Source organism: Neopsephotus bourkii, unplaced genomic scaffold (genome assembly GCF_033783945.1).
Source record: "Neopsephotus bourkii isolate Nb327-2 ecotype Australia unplaced genomic scaffold, CSIRO-AGI_Nbou_v1 NB_1016, whole genome shotgun sequence".
Taxonomy (NCBI): Eukaryota; Metazoa; Chordata; class Aves; order Psittaciformes; family Psittacidae; genus Neopsephotus; species Neopsephotus bourkii.
Window position 1 is genome coordinate 2,906,927 of NW_026901505.1, and position 16,678 is coordinate 2,923,604.

The following is a 16,678-nucleotide window of genomic DNA, read 5'->3' on the forward strand; positions in this document are numbered from 1 at the left end:
TGGGGCAGGGGACCTACAGGGATCTGCTCCTGTGGGTCGCTTCAGCAGACACCCAGAAGCCACAGGGTCTCTCTGCAGGGGGGAGAAAGGCTCCTTTGGCACGACCTGTGGTCTGTGTGGGGCAGTGCTGTCGTGGCATTATCAGGCCCAGGCATACTCACACAGTGTGGACAGTAACAACCTGCTCTGCAGGGCCTGCAGGACCATGCACTCCAACTATGGGGAATCCCTATTCCTGCAGGGTCAGGGACCAGATCCAGCACTCAGCTCTGGACACTTTGGACCCTGCCTGCCTACAGCAGCAGGGTTGGGTCTGCCTGCCGCCCCAACCTCTCTATCCTGAACACCTTTTGGTTAGAAGGGTGCTTTCCCTACCCAAACCAGTCAGTGGGGCTGTGCCAGCCCAGCACAGGCAGGATTTCCTGGGCAGCAGTTCTGCCACAGGCACTGGGTAGGACAGTGCCAGGCACGTGGGATGTTGCAAAGTGCTTTGCAACGAGGGTTCAGACTATGTACAGGACTCCCTTGACGTGCACCCACCGATGGGCAATGGCAGCTGCTCAACCACTCACAGTGACACAACACAACAGTTTGGGGCAGGACGTGGATGGAGCTGTGGTCCGGGCAGTGTTGGCAGTGCAGGGCAGGGGCTGGTTGAGCCCATGTTGAACCCTGGCGTGGCCCGAGGGCACCAGGCACCGGTGCGGACGTGCAGCAGGACTCATCGGAGCTCTTGGTCAACCGGAGGCTGAGCCGGGGTGGGCTCTGCGGGCTGGGGATGGCTGCTCCCCTCAGAGCCTGGGCGATCCGGGCCCTTGCAGGCGCTGCCGTGCTGCTCAGGGAGCTGGAGGAAGTCAGGCAGGACCAGGTCCTCCTTGGAGAGCAGCCCACGCTGGTCGTTGGCCCGGCAGCTCTGGGCACGGTTCAGCAGCTCCACGAGCCCTGGGGGGATGCAGGTTGTGTGCATGAGCCTGGCGCTTGGGCTCTTGTGCTAACAGCTGCCCTCACCAGCTGATGTGACCCTGAACATGTCACAGGTCCAGCACCCGCACCTTGTCCCTGCTCCATGCCAGCACCCATGCATATCCCCAGCACACCGGCGGACCCTGGGTCCCTCACAGCTCATGCCCAGCTTCACAGGACCCTGCATCCACCCCCAGCAGATGGGGGGCCCTGAGTCTCTCACCCCATGTGTTGCCCCAGCCCCTTAGGTTTCAGACACACCAGGTCTCACCTTCCAGGTCATATGTGCGGCGGTTCAGGTTAGTGGCAGCAGAACGGGGCCGAGAGAAGGAGGAGGACATCTCCCACAGTGTATCAGGCTCTTCTCCTGTTGGGCTTCCCTCCTGTGATGAGCAGCCCAGGCTTCACCCATGGGGAAAGGAGGCAGCGCTGCTCCAGCCCACATCCCCGTCACCCTCCCACAGCCTGGCTCCCACCTTGGTGCCCTCTGTCCAGCCCTGCGCTATGTGCCAGTGTTGCAGCAGGACATATCTTCCTCATGGACCATGGCAGCAGCCATGGGGGAATCCCTGGGCATGGCAGTGGGATGTGAGCTCACCTCACTCCTGAGTGGGGACAGGGCAGCTGCAGCACTCTCTGTCACTCGCATGTCTGCAACACAAGTGATGCTCAGTGTCCCATTCCAGTACCCCCCTTCTGGCCCATACTGACAGGATAAAGCTCATCCCACAGAGCAGGAGCTATGGCCAGCAGAAAGCAGCCTGGCCCTGTGAGTGCTCTGTGGTGGGACGTGGCTTGGAGGGGGACACTTTACCTGTTGTGGTTTCCAGGACAAGTTTCTGAGCAGCCACTGTGCTGACCAGCATCTCCAGGTCCAGGGCAGCCGGCTCGCCTTGCTGCAATGTGAAGGACCAGCAAGCATCACATGCGCTGTGGCATGGCAAAGGCAGCCAGGCTGAAGAACCTATGAGCTCCCCAGCCAGACCCTGCTGGGTCATGGGCTGGACAGTGCAGAGCACACCCATGGGTCCCTCTCAGCTCACAGTGGATGCGGTGCCATGGCCCATCTCAAACAGTAGCATCCCTCCATGTGCCTGCAGCACAGACCACTGCTCCCCAACACTGTCAGCAGCCCCTGGCCCAAGCCCCACACCTGTTTTCCCCCCCAGGATCCCGTCCACAGGAGGCTGGGTCGGTGCTCACCCTCCGCAGCAGCACCAGCTCCACGCTCACACCGTACTTCCCCAGCACAGGCTGCAGAGCTTCCCGGATGCGCTTGGTTGACTTTGCTGTGATGCGGATGGTCTTCTTGAGGGAGGAGATTTCCAGGCTGTGGATGGGGGAGAAGAGGTTGTCTGGAGGCAAACACAGGCAGGGGCAGAGCCAGGGGGCTGGGCCTGCCTGGGGGCAGTAGGGTCATAGTTCATAGCTGCACATGATGTGGACCAGAGGTGTGAGAAACAGTATCAGCCCCAAAGCTCCCACTCACTCAAAGCTTATCCTGTTCTCCAGCTTCACTTCCTGGTCTGCCAACACAGAGCACTCCTGGTCCAGCACCAGCGCTTTCTGCAAGAGCCAAACCGTAAGGAGAGAGCAAGCAAACCAGCCTGTGATCCCAGCCTGGAGACAGCACTCCTCTCTGCTCCTCCTACCTGCTCATTCCCCACCAGGTAGACCTTGATGTCAGGGAGGCTGAAGCCACGTTTCTCACATATCCCCGCCAGCATGTCGCGGATGGAGTGGCCCGGCCGGACGGAGGCCAGCGAGGCTGTGCCATCAGGCAGGTACACACAGCAGTACTTCATGGGCTTGCCTGGCAGCTCTGCTTCACTGCCCCCCAGACTCTTCCGATGGCCCTGCAGGACCGATGCGGTGCGGTGCGATGAGCCCGGCCGGTGGCAGTGTGATGCCGTGGGGCCGGCATGGTGACAACTCACCTCCATCCAGGGGCTTGGGGCCGTGCTGCCTGAAGACAGGAAGCCCAGGTCCAGGCTGGCAGAGGAGTTGAGTGAGCCCTGGGACTCCCGCCACAGCATGGCACTCCCACCACCTTCTCCCCCATCTAGGACAGACAGAAGGGCAGTGATAGGGAACACAGAGACCCCTTTGGGGGTGGTGTGGTCCCTCTGCTCCGCCTCAGCACAGCACCCACCTGCCCAGGAGGGCTCCCGCCGCTCTCCCTTCCTGAAAGAGTGGCGGGGGCTGCGGTTGGCACCACTGCCTGCCGTCTCCACACCCAGAGGCAGGGACTTGCCCAGCTTCAGCTTCGATTTCTGGGGCGAACAGAGAAGCATCTCAGCATGGGGACATCCGAGGCTGCCCCTTCTCTTTCCCTAGTCCCCTGCCTGCTTTTCTGTCCTCAGCCTGGGACTGGGTTTGCTCCGAGCGGCGAGGAAGGGACCCAGCATCATTCTCTCAGGTGAAGGGGCAGGCTCTCGTCCCCTCCTTCCCACCCCACTCACCTTGCTGAGGTCGGCCGGGGGGCTGCTGCTGCGGGAGTGGGGCCGCAGGTCGGGCAGCGGCTGCCCCTGGCTCTCTGCCCGCAGGCAGGCCTGGTAGAGCGGGGATTTCACAAAGCGTGCGTAGCTGTCAAACTTCATCAGGTTAAAGATCTGCAAAGGGAGGATGTGTGTGCTCAAGACCCCTGCCCACCCACAGCTCGCCCCAGCCACTGCCCCATGGTGACAGCAGCAATGCTGGGTGACATGCAGGGTGGTCTCACAGCTCCCATCCTGCTGGTGCTGTCGTACCTGGAGCTGCTGGGTGCGAAACATATCTGGGGAGGGGGTGGCCAGCATCTCCTCCCCAATCCAGGCCTGCTTGTCGATGTTCACGGGACTGATGGAGTGGCTGGAGAGGAACTCATCGTAGATCCGCCGTGCCTCCTGGGCCAGCTGCAGGGGAGCAGCAGGTCAGGCCGAGGCCAGGAGCCCCTTCCTCACTGCTACCCTGCAGGGAGCTCCTGGTTCACCCCATGGAGGAACCTGAGCCCTGAGGGGCCGAGTGTCCCCTTCGGACCAGCGCAGTACCTGGGCTTCAGGATGAGCACTGGAGCCAGGCATCCCCACCCAGTGCCAAGCTCTGGGTACAACACAACAGTCCCTCCACAGACACACAGCTGAAGGCAGGAACTGTCCCTCCAGCTGCGTGACTCCATCCTCACGATCCCAACCCAGCTCTCTGCCCTTGGACTCTCTTTTCCTCCCAGCAGCACTCTCCACCCCCTGGCCACTCCACAATGGAGAAGCACACCCTTCAGATACACATCACATCCATCTCCTTATTCCTCCCACAAGAGCACCCAGCCTGCTCAGCCTCCCACAGCAGGGGTCTGCTGGAACACGCAGGCACGACAGCTACCCCATCCCTGCCCACCTCCCTCCCAGCAGCTCTGTGACCGTGGCTGCACGGAGGCCGGTACCTGCTGTGTGTTGCTGGCCGGGATCTGCTGGAAGCGCTCACACGCCTGCCAGAAGTAGACATTTTCAGCGCTGAACTCCTTCTTGAGGAACTCCTGTGGGGCAGAGGGAGCTGCTGGCCTGGCTGGCACCGGGACCGTGGGGCAGCCGGTGCCAGTGGTGGGATGGAGCAGGGACCAAGGACTGGGCTGTGGCACTCACAGTGAAGTAGGTGACGGCCACACGGTCCTGCAGCAGTGTCTCGAAGGATTCAGCCCAGCTGACCACAGAGCCCGGGGCAGAGCTGCAGGAGGCAGAGGGTCCCGGCAGGCTGTTCACACTGTGGTTGCTGCCGCGGGCCCGGGAGGCGTTTAGCTCTGAGAGAGAAAAAGGGTCAGTTCATGCAGCCTGGGTGCTCCCCAGTGTCACCCCCATGTCACCAGCAGCCCTCTGTATCTGCATCAGTTCCATCCACCCCATCCCAAGCAGAGCCAGCAGCCCTCAGACAGGAAGCACAAGGAGCATCCTTGGTGGATTGAGCTGGTGATGGCAGGGCTGGCGCTTTCTGGCACGCCAGCCTCCCTGCCAGCACTGGCCTCTCCTCCCTGTGTCACCGTGACTCCACCAGTGACTCACTTCCCAGGGGAACAAAGCGGATGTGTGGGGAAGGCACCCAGCCAGGGAGGGAAAGTGGGGAGGAAGGGGACATGGGATGCACACAGCATGGAGGGAAGCTCAGAGGATGGGTAGGGGTCCTGATTCCCTTCACCATTCCTCCAGCCATGACGAGGAACAAGCCCAGTGAGAGGAGGGAACAGAAAGTGTCGTCTCCAGCTCCCAGCCCAGAGGAAACCCTCTCCTGGGGAAACCCAAGGTGACCATGCATTCCAATGGAATTCCTCCATCAGAAAGATGGAAGTTCCCAGGGGCAACTCCAGCTTTTGAACTGGTTTGGCTGGTGAGCAATTGGCAAGAGAGTCATTGCAAGAGAAGGTAAAGGTCTCTCCCAGCAAAGCTGGCAGGAGCAGAGTCAGGCTCCTGCTTTGCTGGGCTCCCCCCCCCTTCCCCTCCTGTCCAGAACAGGGGGTAACTGCGCACACTCTGCCTGTGGGAGCATCAGCCACCAGCATCCCGCACTGGAAGGATCCTGCAGCGGAACTGAGATGGGTGAATGGACTACCTGAGATATCTGATGCACAATGAGACGGATGGACAGACTCCCTCAGGGAGCCGGGGGCTGGCTGGTACCCAGGTTCTGCTTGCCCCAGGAAGCCTCTCAGCCCTCAGCACCCAAGGGTGCCAGCTGAGCAGGAGGGACAAGCACAATGGGATGAATAGGGTATGGTGAGTCCCTTTCAGAGGGCTCACCCCAGCACCACAGGAGCCCGGCCATGCACTCGCCCATGGCACAGCTGTGCTGACACAGGACCTGGCTCTCTGCTGGCTCCTTGCCCCCGGCATCAGGCTGCCTCTGGCTTCCCCCTCCCCTGCCGATGATGCCGGGCTCCAGCAGAGCAAAGAGCAGTCTTACCTCCATCTGACACAGCCGGACCCTGTGGGGTGGAGAGAAGAGAGGTGAGAGGGGCCACACGGCACCTGCCAGCGTGGTGGAGCGATACCCAGGTGAGCAGCACCACCAGGGCAAGCCCAGTCCAAACCCAGGACACAGGCTGCCTGCAAACACTGCTCTTGTGATGGCTGGAACCAGAACGGCTGCCCCGTGGCAGAGGCAGGACAGCAGCGAGCAGGGGTGGGAGGGTTACAAAGGATGCACAGCTTTTCTTCCACCTCCTGCACATCCACTTCCCTGGGGCCGGGCCAGCAGCTGGGAAAGGGCAGATGCTATCAGACGTAACCCTGCCACCGCTGCCCAGGGAGGAGAGAAGCAGCCTCCTCAGCACAGGAAGAGGAGGGGAGGAGGGGAGGGAAGGAAGGACAACCACAGCCCTAGGCAGGCAGACTGCCTGCTCCCTCCTTCCTTGGGGCTACTGGAGCGCACATGCCCCAGATCAGAGACTGGAAGCTGCTAGCCCAGGGCTCAGCAGGACAGGATGCCCTACAGCCACCCCAGATGCCAGCCATGGGGATGTGGTACCCCAGGACCCACAGCAAGCAGGGACATGGGCAGAGTCTCCACAGTCAAAGCCCAGTCGAGAGGTGCTGCCTCTCATCACCTGCCTGGGGCCATACTGAAGTGCTCCCCACCCTGCCAGCCCCACACACCCCAGCCTACCCTGCACAGCACCTGCCCGTCCCCATCCCAGACCCACACACCCCAGCCTCATTATCCCACTTCTCCCTCTCCTTTCTTCCCCACCCCATATGCCGCTGCCACGCCCCTTACCCCAGCCCCACATATCTCTGTCTTGCTCCTTGCTCTTCCCCACCCCAGCACTGTTAATTCTTGTAACCCCATCCCCATATGCCACTGTTTGTCCATTACCTCAGTGCCATACACCCCCACTTACATTGCTGTCTCACACTCATAAACCCCTGCCTGCTTATTACTCCATCCCCGTATGTCCCTGCCTGCCTGCTCCTATACTGCTGTCTGCCCTAATACCCCGCTACACCTCTGCTTGCTTGGAATACTCAAGTGCAGTGCCCAGCCCCAGGATTTTCACCTGCCTTTATCCACCCCACACCCCTGTGCCTGCCCGGTACCCAGCTGCACAGTGCCTGCCTCCTGCCCAGCCCCATACACCCCTCTGCCTGCCCGGCACCCACATGCACAATGCCCTGCCTGCCTCCTAACCTAGCCCTATACATCCGTCTGCCTGCCCGTTATCCGCTCCGCTCTCCCCCGGCCCCAGTCCGTGCCGCCGGGTGGGGCATCCCCGGGGGATGGAGAGCGGCGCCCGTGGCCAGGCAGGGACTCACCATGCGGCCGTTGTGGACCAGCAGCAGCTTGGCCTTGCCCTGCATGCCTGGCACCGCCCGGCCGAGCGCGCTACCGGCGCGGCCCGCGGCCCCGCAGCATCCCCGGCGCGGCTCTCCCGGCGCTCCCCGGCACTACCGCTTTCGGCTGCCACAGGAAGTGTCGCCTTGGGAACCGAGACCGCAGCGGGGGGAGCGGAGCCGCCCTCCCGCCCCTCGCCGCCGCCACCGGCCCCTGCACCGCCCCGCCAGGCACCGGCTCCAGCGCCGGGACTGGAGGCGCCGCTGCCCCGCCGCATCCCCGTCCCTGCCGCCATCTGCATCCACATCCATGGCCCCATCTCTGCATCCCTGTTCCCATCCCCATCCACATCTTCATCCCTTTCCCCATCTCCATCTGCATCCACATCCATGGCCCCATCTCTGCATCCCTGTTCCCATCCCCATCCACATCTTCATCCCTTTCCCCATCTCCATCTGCATCCACATCCATGGCCCCATCTCTGCATCCCTGTTCCCATCCCCATCCACATCTTCATCCCTTTCCCCATCTGCATCCACATCCACGGCCCCATCTCTGACTGCATCCCATCCACGTCCAAATCTCTGTTCCCATCCCTATCCCTTTCCCCATCTCCATCTGCATCCACATCCGCGACCCCATCCCTGTCTGCATCCCTGTTCCTATCCACACCTACATCCCCATTTCTGTTCCCATCCCCATCCTTACCCCTGCCTCCATCTGCATCCATATCTGCATCCCTGTTCCTAACTGCATTCCCATTCCAGTCCCCATCCCTATCCCTGTCCCTGTCACCATCCCAATACCCACCCCCAACTCTACCCCTATCCCTGCCTCCATCCATATCCACGATCCCATTTCCATCTCCCCAGCAGCAGCACCAGCACGGCCCTCGGGGCCACCCCCAGGCCCATTGCATGGCACAGGGCTGGGAGGCAGCCGGCTGTGACCAGGGCATGTGGCTGCTCCCAGCTCTGTGCCATGCAGTGGGTGGCCCCAAGGGCAGTGCTGGTGCTGCTGCCAGGGAGAGCTGCCTGCAGCAGGGGTGCTGGCAGGGCCCGGCAGAGAGGAGCAGTGGACGTGCCGCTTGGAGCCATCAAACTGATGCCTAAGCAGTTTTGCCCATCTCCTAAGGTCGGTGTTCCGTGTTGATCAGCAACCACAAACCAGTCAAGGATATTTTAGGATATTTGTTAGGAAAATACAAGTAACTAACAGTTCGAGGATAAACCGCAGAGTGCCATGGCAACCTGCTCATGGAAATGCTAATAACTGGGACAGAAGGTGGGTGATTAACCTATCAAAAGCAGAACCCTAACATTAAGCCGGGTGCGGATCTATGCAGAAAAAAATGAAGTGTTCCCACTGTGAACATGCACAAAAGCAGTGTGGCATTATCAGCCGCAGCCCTTGCAGGGGTTCTCTGGGCAGGGGTAGTGGAGCATGGCCCCCGCTGCTGCCCCATTGGCCCCTGCTGCAGCTCAGAGCAGCAGTGGGGCAGGGGGTGATGGTGCTGCTCCCTGTCCCTTTGTTGGAGCAGAGCTGTGGTGTTTGGCTTGGCTTTGTAACAGGAGTTATAAATAAGACTGTCTCACCAAGAGTGCGTGACTCACGGTCCCCACCACAGGGATAACCTCTGCTAGGAAACCTGATCCGAGGGCCAAACTCCTGCATGAAACAATCAAAGACATTGCCTCATTAATGTATTTAATGCAGATGGTGAACAGAAGAGCCTTTAACCCCACTTGGGCAAGGGTGGGCTGCTGGGGAAGGTGCCTGTGCCCCTTTGGAGCCTATTCCTGTGCCATCCATGACCTCTGGCTCCCAACAGCCCAGCCCTTGCCCTGCTCCAGGGCCTGGTGGTTTCCCTTGGATGGCAATGGGGACCTGTGGCAGTGGCTGACGTGGCCTTGAGCAGCTCCAGCCTCAGTGTTTTACCTCTTGCTGCTCTCCACGGGGGCAGCTCGTGAGTGCTGGTGTGAGGTGGGATGGGACGGTGTGCTGAGGCATCACCCCTCACACAGGAGGCTGTGTCAGCCCCATGCACCACCATGCTCTGCCCATGGTGCCTGGGACCGCATCCTCCTGCCATGCTGCCATCCCTGAGACACCAGCTGGTCCCATGGGGAGAGGGATGCCCTGTGCCCCAGTGCCCCAGCCTGCAGGACCTGCTTTATTCTGGGGTAGGGGATGGCGGGGCGACAGCTGGCTGGGGGATTTGCCGAGGGCATTATTTAATGCTGCGGGTAAATGGAGAGACAGCAGCTAATTCTGGAGCCCATAATCCTCTTCCTCCCCTGGGGTGGCAGTGTGCCAGTCTGACAGCCTCCGGCGGGCCCTGGGGATGAGCCCCCGGCAGGTCCCTGGCGTGCTGCGTGCTGCAGTGACTCCTGGACCATGGGTGATGTGCAGAAGGTAAGCGGGGCCCGGTGACATCCCGCCTGCGCCAGGGCATCAGCTCCCAGTGTCAGCGCTGGGCAGGCTGACAGAGCAGGACTGAGGCTTTACGATGGGCAGCGTCCACAGCTTGTCCAGGAGCCGACAGGGCTCTCAGGGCCAGGGACAGCCACCATGGGGGGACCAGGGTTGGGTGGATCTGCCATGGGGTCACCCCAACCTCAGACAACACGGGAGCAAAGCCCTGGTGCTCACTCAGACACAGAGTACCATGGTGAACAGCGTGCCCAGCTTCCCCCTCTGAAATGGGGGTGCTGTGCAGTGACCTGGCACCCTGCAGGACTCACCCAGCACCCCACGCCCCCAGGGGCTGCTCTCTGTCATCCAGAGGCTGAAAGGATCCCCGGAGCAGGAGCTCCGCATCGTCCTGCTGGGGCTGGACAACGCGGGGAAGACCACGCTGCTGAAGCGCCTGGCGTCCGAAGAGGTCAGCACCATCACACCCACCCAGGTAGGTGCTGCTGGGGGCCAGCGGGAGGGTGGCAGGTCCTGCTCTCCCCTGCCAGATGCCAGAGTTTGCTCCTGTTCCTGTGCAGGGCTTCAACATAAAGAGTGTCCATTCACATGGCCTCAAGCTAAATGTCTGGGATATTGGGGGGCAGCGCTCCATCCGCTCTTACTGGAGGAAGTATCTGGGCAGCACAGACCTGCTGGTGAGTGGGGTGGCCATCTGCAGCCCCCCCAGCCCCATGCATGGAGAGCCATGCCCTCTGCACGGGGCCCTTACAGCCACTGACTGTCCTGTTTGTCCCCATGGCAGATTTATGTCATTGACAGTGCAGACCAGAAGCGTTTTGAGGAGACAGGACAGGTATGAGGGGTCTGCTTGGGAGGCAATTGGGGGGGCTCCTGGGGCTCAGGGCCTTCTGGCACTAGCTCTTTGAGGACTGGAGTGGGAGTGAGGCTGCTTTGTGCCATGTCTCGGCACTGCTGTGGGGGCCAAGCTATCCTCAGAGCTGTGTGGGACGGGCTCGTGATCAGTCTCAGCATGCAGAGCCAGCCCACTCTGTGGCACATCCATGACCAGCAGCTCCCCCTGATCCAGGCATGATGCCCGAGGGGTACCTGGCATGGGGGTGACTCAGCCCCTCAGTCCCCAGCCCTGCTCCCACCTCCCCAGCACCAGGTGAGCCATTTGACCAAATGAAGGTTTAGAAGTAGCAGAATCCAAGTTACAAACCCTGGGAATGAAGCTGAAGAGGGGAAGGTGGGACTCCAAGTGCCAGCCTTGGCTGTACCAGCACCAGACGGCGGCGTGGGTGTGCCAGGCAGCACAGGGCTGAGAGCAGCTCCTCTAGCTGCCCTTTGCCCAAGGCTCTGGGTGCTGGTAGTGCTTCAGACCCCAGGCAGTACTGCATGCGGCTCCAGGCTCTCTGCAGGGCAGATGGAGCTTCCTCTCCTTTGGGATGTCTGGACCTCACCGCTTCTTTGGCTGCAATAAGAGCACCAGAGAGAGGGGAGTGAGGCCCTCTGGGGGCATCCTGCCCTGGGCAGCTCAGGCCAGCAGCCCAGCAGCTCTATGGAGGAGGGCAGCAGCCCTGGGAGATGGCTCTCTCTTGGCAGGAGCTGGCAGAGCTCACCGAGGAGGAGGCCCTCACGGGGGTCCCGCTGCTGGTGTTCGCCAACAAGCAGGACCTCGTGAGTGCTGCACCCGCAGCTGAGATCGCAGAAGGGCTGAGCCTCCACACCTACCGGGACAGGGAATGGCAGATCCAGGCCTGCTCAGCCTTGTCTGGGGAAGGAGTGCAGGTAGAGATGGGGGCCTGCAGGCTCTGCAGAGCTGGGAGAGAACCCCAGGACCTGCCACGCTCTCGGGGCTTTGCTCACACATCTCTCTTCCCTCCAGGATGGGATGAACTGGATTTCCAGCCAGATCATGAATAGGAAGAAGTGAGAGCTGCAAGTGCCAGAAGGGACCGAGCTGCAGGTCCCTAAGCCACGGCCAACCCCCCTCATCCTTAGACTCCCCCAGAGGCTTGGCAGGGCCCTGAGCCTCAGACCGCCATGCTCAGGGGTGCTTCCCCCCCAGACTTTCACTGATCATCTGGCTTCCCCCAGCTCATAACCCCTGACCCTCCTGCAGCCCTTGTGCTGTTGCAGGGAAGAACATGCCCCACCGCCCACCTCCAGAACAAGAACCTGCTCAGGACATGCCCATCCACGCTGCTGGCACCCTCTGCAGAGGCTGCTGCGGCACACACACTGCACAGAGCACACTGGGCACCCCATGACAGCACCAGCTACATACTGATATGGCACCTACAGCCAACCGAATAGCGGGTATTCCGCTCTGTTCCCATAGGATGTGACTGGTGCTGCCCCAGCCATGGCAGCTGGCTCGGGAAGGCGGAGTTCAGATCCTTTCACTGGCCAGAGGAGCTCCCACATGTGCACAGGAGCTGGCACAAGGAACAGGTGGGACTTGGCTGGGCAGTCCCCAGTGGAGGGGTCACACTGCCTGCTCACAGCTCAGTTGCAGCTGAGGGGGCTGCTCTGCAGGAGCCCTGGGAAGTGCATTGTCCTCAATGCACCCGAGATGAGCCTTCTGCACCCGGCTGAACATGCTCCTCCCGAGGGCTGGAATGTGCACCTCCGGCCGCCAGAGCCCCACACCTCTGTGCATGGGTGGGAGACAAACCACAGCCGAGTGGGAGCTTCTGCTGCAGGCAGGCGGCCCCGCGGCCCTCAATAAAGCTTTCTGTGACCTCCACACGGCCTCGGCCGCTCCTTTCTGCAGCGCCGGAACAGCGCTGCCCGGCCCCACTGCTCTGCGGCCGGTGAGGACTGCGAGGCCCCGGGCCAAAACCCGTCCCTAGTTGCCAACGCCATCTTGCATGCCGTTGCCATGGCGACAGGTTGCCGGATCGGGTCACGTGCACCGCTGGCTACACGTGAAGGGCACGAGGAGGGAGCGCGGACTACAACTCCCAGCACACCGCGCGCTCTGTGCCCCTGCTGGCCTAAAGCGCGGCGGGAGCGGCACGCGACCGGCCACGCCCTCTTCCCTGCCATAGGTGGGCAGCAGTGACGTCTGCCCGCGGAGGCGGGAACGCGGTGGTGTAGGGGCTTCTCATTGGTGGAGAGGCCTGCCGCTCCTGGGCGGGGCCGGGGGCGCGGCGGCGGGCGGTGCCCCCGAAGGCGGAAGCGGAGCATGGCGGCCGGTGCGGGCGAGCTGCTGGCGGCCGCGGCGCTGCTGCTGTCGGTGGTCGGGCCGCCCCCGGTGCCCGCCGAGCTCACGGATGGCAACAGCGAGCACCTGAAGCGGGAGCACTCGCTGATGAAGCCGTATCAGGGTGAGCGCGGGGCCGCGCGGACGGGACGGACGCCCCGCGGTGGCGCGGGCTGAGCCACGCTCTCTCCGCCCCTTTGCAGGCGCGGGCTCCGCCGCGATGCCGCTGTGGGACTTCCAGGGCAGCACCATGGTCACCAGCCAGTACGTCCGTCTGACGCCCGACGAGCGCAGCCGGGAGGGCTCCATCTGGAATCGCGTGGTGAGAGCCCAGGGGGAGCCCTAGGGGGGCGGGGGCGGCCCCAGCGCCTCTCCTGTTCCGGCTCTGAGGCTGCTGGGTGGTCTCTCCGCACAGCCCTGCTTCCTTAAGGACTGGGAGCTCCACGTCCACTTCAAGATCCATGGAGCCGGCAAGAAGAACCTGCACGGGGATGGCCTGGCGCTGTGGTACACGCAGGAGCGCCTGGTGCCAGGTATGGCCCACAGTCGGGGCTGCCCACCGGGATGAAGCCAGGTCAGCTCTCACGTGTATGCTGTCCCAGAGGGTTTCCCACCAGGGAGGGTGTTTGAGCTCCCCTCTGTCTGGTCTCATAAGATTGGATGGGGTGTTCTGCATCTTCAGACCCTTGGTCATCAGCCTGGCAATAAAGAGCTAATACAGCTCTTTTCAGTAGAAAAGTCTGAGTAGAAACTGTCTGGGAACCTTTTGTTTCCAATGTTCTGCCCTGCTCTAGGTCCTGTCTTTGGCAGCAAGGACAACTTTCACGGACTGGCTATTTTCCTTGATACCTATCCCAATGATGAAGCAACAGAGGTGAGTCAATCAGTGCCAAGGAGGCTGTTTCCTCAGCGGCTTTGTGCTCCAAGTACTTCCTGACCAGAGCAAGGAAGAGCCTCTCCTTACATGAGTGGGCTGCTCTTCTTATCATGGGAGCTGGAAGAAGGAAGAGTTTATACATGGAAATAAGAAGGTCCTTGCTCCATCTTCTGCTGGTTTTGACTACAGATGTTTCCAAAGCTTTTCCTCCTCCTCATGAGAGCGTGGCACAGGGCTGGTGTGAACTATGCACCAGCTACTAAGTAAAGTTAGAGGAATCAGCCCAAGAGTATATTAATCCTGACTGTAATTTCCTGAGGTTCTCTGTGCTTTGGTTACTTGTTCCACGTTGTTCTTGCTTTATTCTCTGTTGGCAACCTGGGTGTCTAAAAGACAAACTCCTGGCCAGGCTTTTTGCTCCAAATTCTCTGTGGCCCAAATACAGATCAGTCCCATGGGGCTGGTGGTCCTTTACTTCTGCCCTGCTCTGTGTTTGTGGATCTCATCATGGTAGTCAGAAAACATAATTCTGCAAGTGAGCTCTGTTGCACCAAGACCGTGATATTTAAGTCACAAAGCACTGGGAAATGACCCATGTCCCTGTTGTCTTGATGCTTGCTGGGAGGTCACTTCTTGCCTCCAGCTGACCTTTCTTGGTGTGTGTCATCTGCTGGCTACAAAGCCCTGAGCATGCTTATGCTGCTTTTGTGAGATTTCTGCCCATTCTGGGTCCTGTGCTCTGTTCTTGTAATCCTTACCCAGGCTGGTGCTTACTCTGCAGGTTTGGGGTGGTCTCATTGCCCTGGACGTGTGGCATGGTGTAGGCTTCTGCAGGGTCTTGATACAGAAGGTCAGAAGTGGCTGCTCAGCTGTAGCCAGAACATGCTCCCACTCAGTTTAGAAGCAGCTTTATATAGAAAAGGAGCCTTGATTTCATTGTCCTGCCCTCTGCACATGACTGTGCAGCAAAGCTGGGGCTCTGCTGCTGTGCCTTGCTGAGATCCTGCTCTCACTGAGGTTTCTGACCAGGCAGGGGAAGGTGGCTCTTGGTCTGCAGCCCCAAGGCTCCTGCAGGCTGAGGGCAGCGGCGCTCTCCTCCCCGCAGCGTGTGTTCCCCTACATATCTGCCATGGTGAACAACGGCTCCCTGACGTACGACCACAGCAAGGACGGGCGCTGGACGGAGCTGGCGGGGTGCACCGCTGACCTGCGGAACCAGAACCACGACACCTTCCTGGCCATCCGGTACTCCCGCGGTCGCCTGACGGTGAGATGTGGTGGATGCCTTCACGGTGTCTCAGGCGCGGTAGCCGGGCAGTGCTGAGGGGCAGGTGTTGCTCTGTCGGTAGGTGACCTGGAGATGGTTTTCCAGGCTCAACCGCCTGCCTCTCCTGCATGTCCAGCTCCAAAAGAGCTGCAGGCGTGCCAGGTGGTGGCACCCACTCCTGGTGTGACGCTCCCCTGGTCTTGCAGGTGATGACTGATGTGGAAGACAAGAACGAATGGAAGAACTGCATTGACATTGCAGGGGTGCAGCTGCCAACCGGCTACTTCTTTGGTGCTTCTGCTGGCACTGGAGATTTGTCTGGTGAGATGGGGCTTTGCTTGCAGGAACACGTTTGGAGCCTGGCTGGCAGCGCTGTGGGTGCATTGTATGGCTTTGACAGCTTTCTTTCCTCAAATTGTTCACCAGGCTCTTTTGAAGGCCTACTGGGTAGGGACCTGTGGCCTGGGAAGGGAGGTGTTTTGGGCCAAGGGCTGTCTCAAACTGCAGTTTGACACCTGGGGTGTGAGGGGGGCTTGGGAAGGAAGGAGGCCTGGACCTGGTGGAGCATGGTGCTAGGGGTGTTCTGAGTGTGTGGATGTCTCTCAGAGCTCCTGACAGTGCTTGGTGCTGATGGTTGTTTTCTAGACAATCATGACATTATCTCGATGAAGCTATTCCAGCTCATGGTGGAGCACCCCATAGAGGATGAGACCGTTGACTGGACCAAGATAGAGCCTAGTGTCAGCCTCCTTAAATCACCCAAAGGTAAGTGTCTGGGATTCAGAAACCTTCACTGGAGCACATCGGGGCTGGACTCTTGAAGGCATCAGAGCTCTGACACTGTGCAAGACTCCACGGGAGCCAAGGTTGGGTTGGTGTCTCTAGCTGTTCTTACCCTTGCAGACAATGTGGATGACCCAACGGGGAACTTCCGAAGCGGGCCTCTCACAGGCTGGAAGGTGTTCCTGCTCCTGCTCTGTGCGCTGCTGGGCATCATCATCTGCGCTGTGGTGGGAGCTGTGGTCTTCCAGAAACGCCAGGAGCGGAATAAGCGTTTCTACTAGCATCAGAGCTGGGCCGTGACCTGTACCCAGACCCATCTTTTCTATGGGGAGCTGTAAATCTGTGGTTTCTAGAAGCTGTTTCTGAGCTACATCAGAAGTATTTTTTATCTGTCTGTTTGGCTGTAACCCCTGCCTGGCACTTGGCAGCTGCCGGGTTGGACCGAGGGGGACGATGCCCGCTGGGACCCTGGGGCTGTTCTGCGGGAGCCTGGATGGCGCTCCCCGTTTTTCCAGCGCTCCTCCTGCCCGATGAGATCTGCCGGATGGGACCTGCCGTGCTGGGTGTGAATGTGAGGGCTGTGGGAGGGGGCTGCGAGAGGGGCATTAAAGGACTGACACCAGCTGCGGCTCTGGCTTTGTATGGGGTGGGAAAGAGGGGGCCCTGCTGCAGTGGGGTTGAAAGTCTGGGAGGCGTCCATTGGGGTGGTTCCAGCTGGGTGTGGGGTTGACCCGAGGGGTGCTCCCCGGCGGCTCCGGGGGGTGACACGGAGGAAGCGGGGGGTATCCTGCAGGGCTGCGGCGCGGTGCCCGCCGGAGGGGGCGGGTGCGTGTCCCCGCAGGCGCCGGGCGGAAGGGAGCGGGGC

At 60.9% G+C, this 16,678-nt stretch overlaps 2 protein-coding genes and 1 pseudogene across 2 annotated transcripts; 2 read left to right on the top strand and 1 right to left on the bottom strand.

The window, feature by feature from the left end:
* Window positions 1–405: 405 nt before the first annotated feature.
* Window positions 406–7,366, bottom strand: RGS14 (regulator of G protein signaling 14). Its single transcript, XM_061360265.1, has 15 exons — window positions 7,242–7,366; window positions 5,893–5,914; window positions 4,584–4,738; window positions 4,385–4,477; window positions 3,714–3,857; window positions 3,426–3,575; window positions 3,116–3,236; window positions 2,901–3,025; window positions 2,616–2,819; window positions 2,453–2,529; window positions 2,167–2,293; window positions 1,778–1,859; window positions 1,562–1,614; window positions 1,235–1,346; window positions 406–942 (listed from the first exon to the last, which is right to left on the bottom strand). The coding sequence occupies exons 1-15, from the start codon at window positions 7,284–7,286 to the stop codon at window positions 722–724; spliced, it is 1,731 nt and encodes a 576-aa protein (XP_061216249.1). The 5' UTR covers window positions 7,287–7,366; the 3' UTR covers window positions 406–721.
* A 2,267-nt stretch (window positions 7,367–9,633) lies between these two features.
* On the top strand, window positions 9,634–11,766 carry LOC133215951 (ADP-ribosylation factor-like protein 3; annotated as a pseudogene).
* Window positions 11,767–12,832: 1,066 nt separating this feature from the next.
* On the top strand, window positions 12,833–16,435 carry LMAN2 (lectin, mannose binding 2). Its single transcript, XM_061360266.1, has 8 exons — window positions 12,833–13,010; window positions 13,090–13,208; window positions 13,302–13,419; window positions 13,681–13,760; window positions 14,869–15,030; window positions 15,237–15,351; window positions 15,676–15,795; window positions 15,934–16,435. The coding sequence occupies exons 1-8, from the start codon at window positions 12,869–12,871 to the stop codon at window positions 16,092–16,094; spliced, it is 1,017 nt and encodes a 338-aa protein (XP_061216250.1). The 5' UTR covers window positions 12,833–12,868; the 3' UTR covers window positions 16,095–16,435.
* The last annotated feature ends 243 nt before the right edge of the window (window positions 16,436–16,678 follow it).

Bases quoted from the DNA above. Each gene is read 5' to 3' on its own strand.
- LMAN2 (XM_061360266.1), top strand. From the start codon at position 12,869: ATGGCGGCCGGTGCGGGCGAGCTGCTGGCGGCCGCGGCGCTGCTGCTG. The intron at 13,011-13,089 runs GTGAGCGCGGGG...GCCCCTTTGCAG, and splicing joins GCTGATGAAGCCGTATCAGG to GCGCGGGCTCCGCCGCGATG. The intron at 13,209-13,301 runs GTGAGAGCCCAG...CTCTCCGCACAG, and splicing joins GCTCCATCTGGAATCGCGTG to CCCTGCTTCCTTAAGGACTG.
- RGS14 (XM_061360265.1), bottom strand. From the start codon at position 7,286: ATGCAGGGCAAGGCCAAGCTGCTGCTGGTCCACAACGGCCGCATG. The intron at 5,915-7,241 runs GTGAGTCCCTGC...TCCACCCCACAG, and splicing joins TGGTCCACAACGGCCGCATG to GGTCCGGCTGTGTCAGATGG. The intron at 3,576-3,713 runs GTACGACAGCAC...CTCCCTTTGCAG, and splicing joins TTCGCACCCAGCAGCTCCAG to ATCTTTAACCTGATGAAGTT.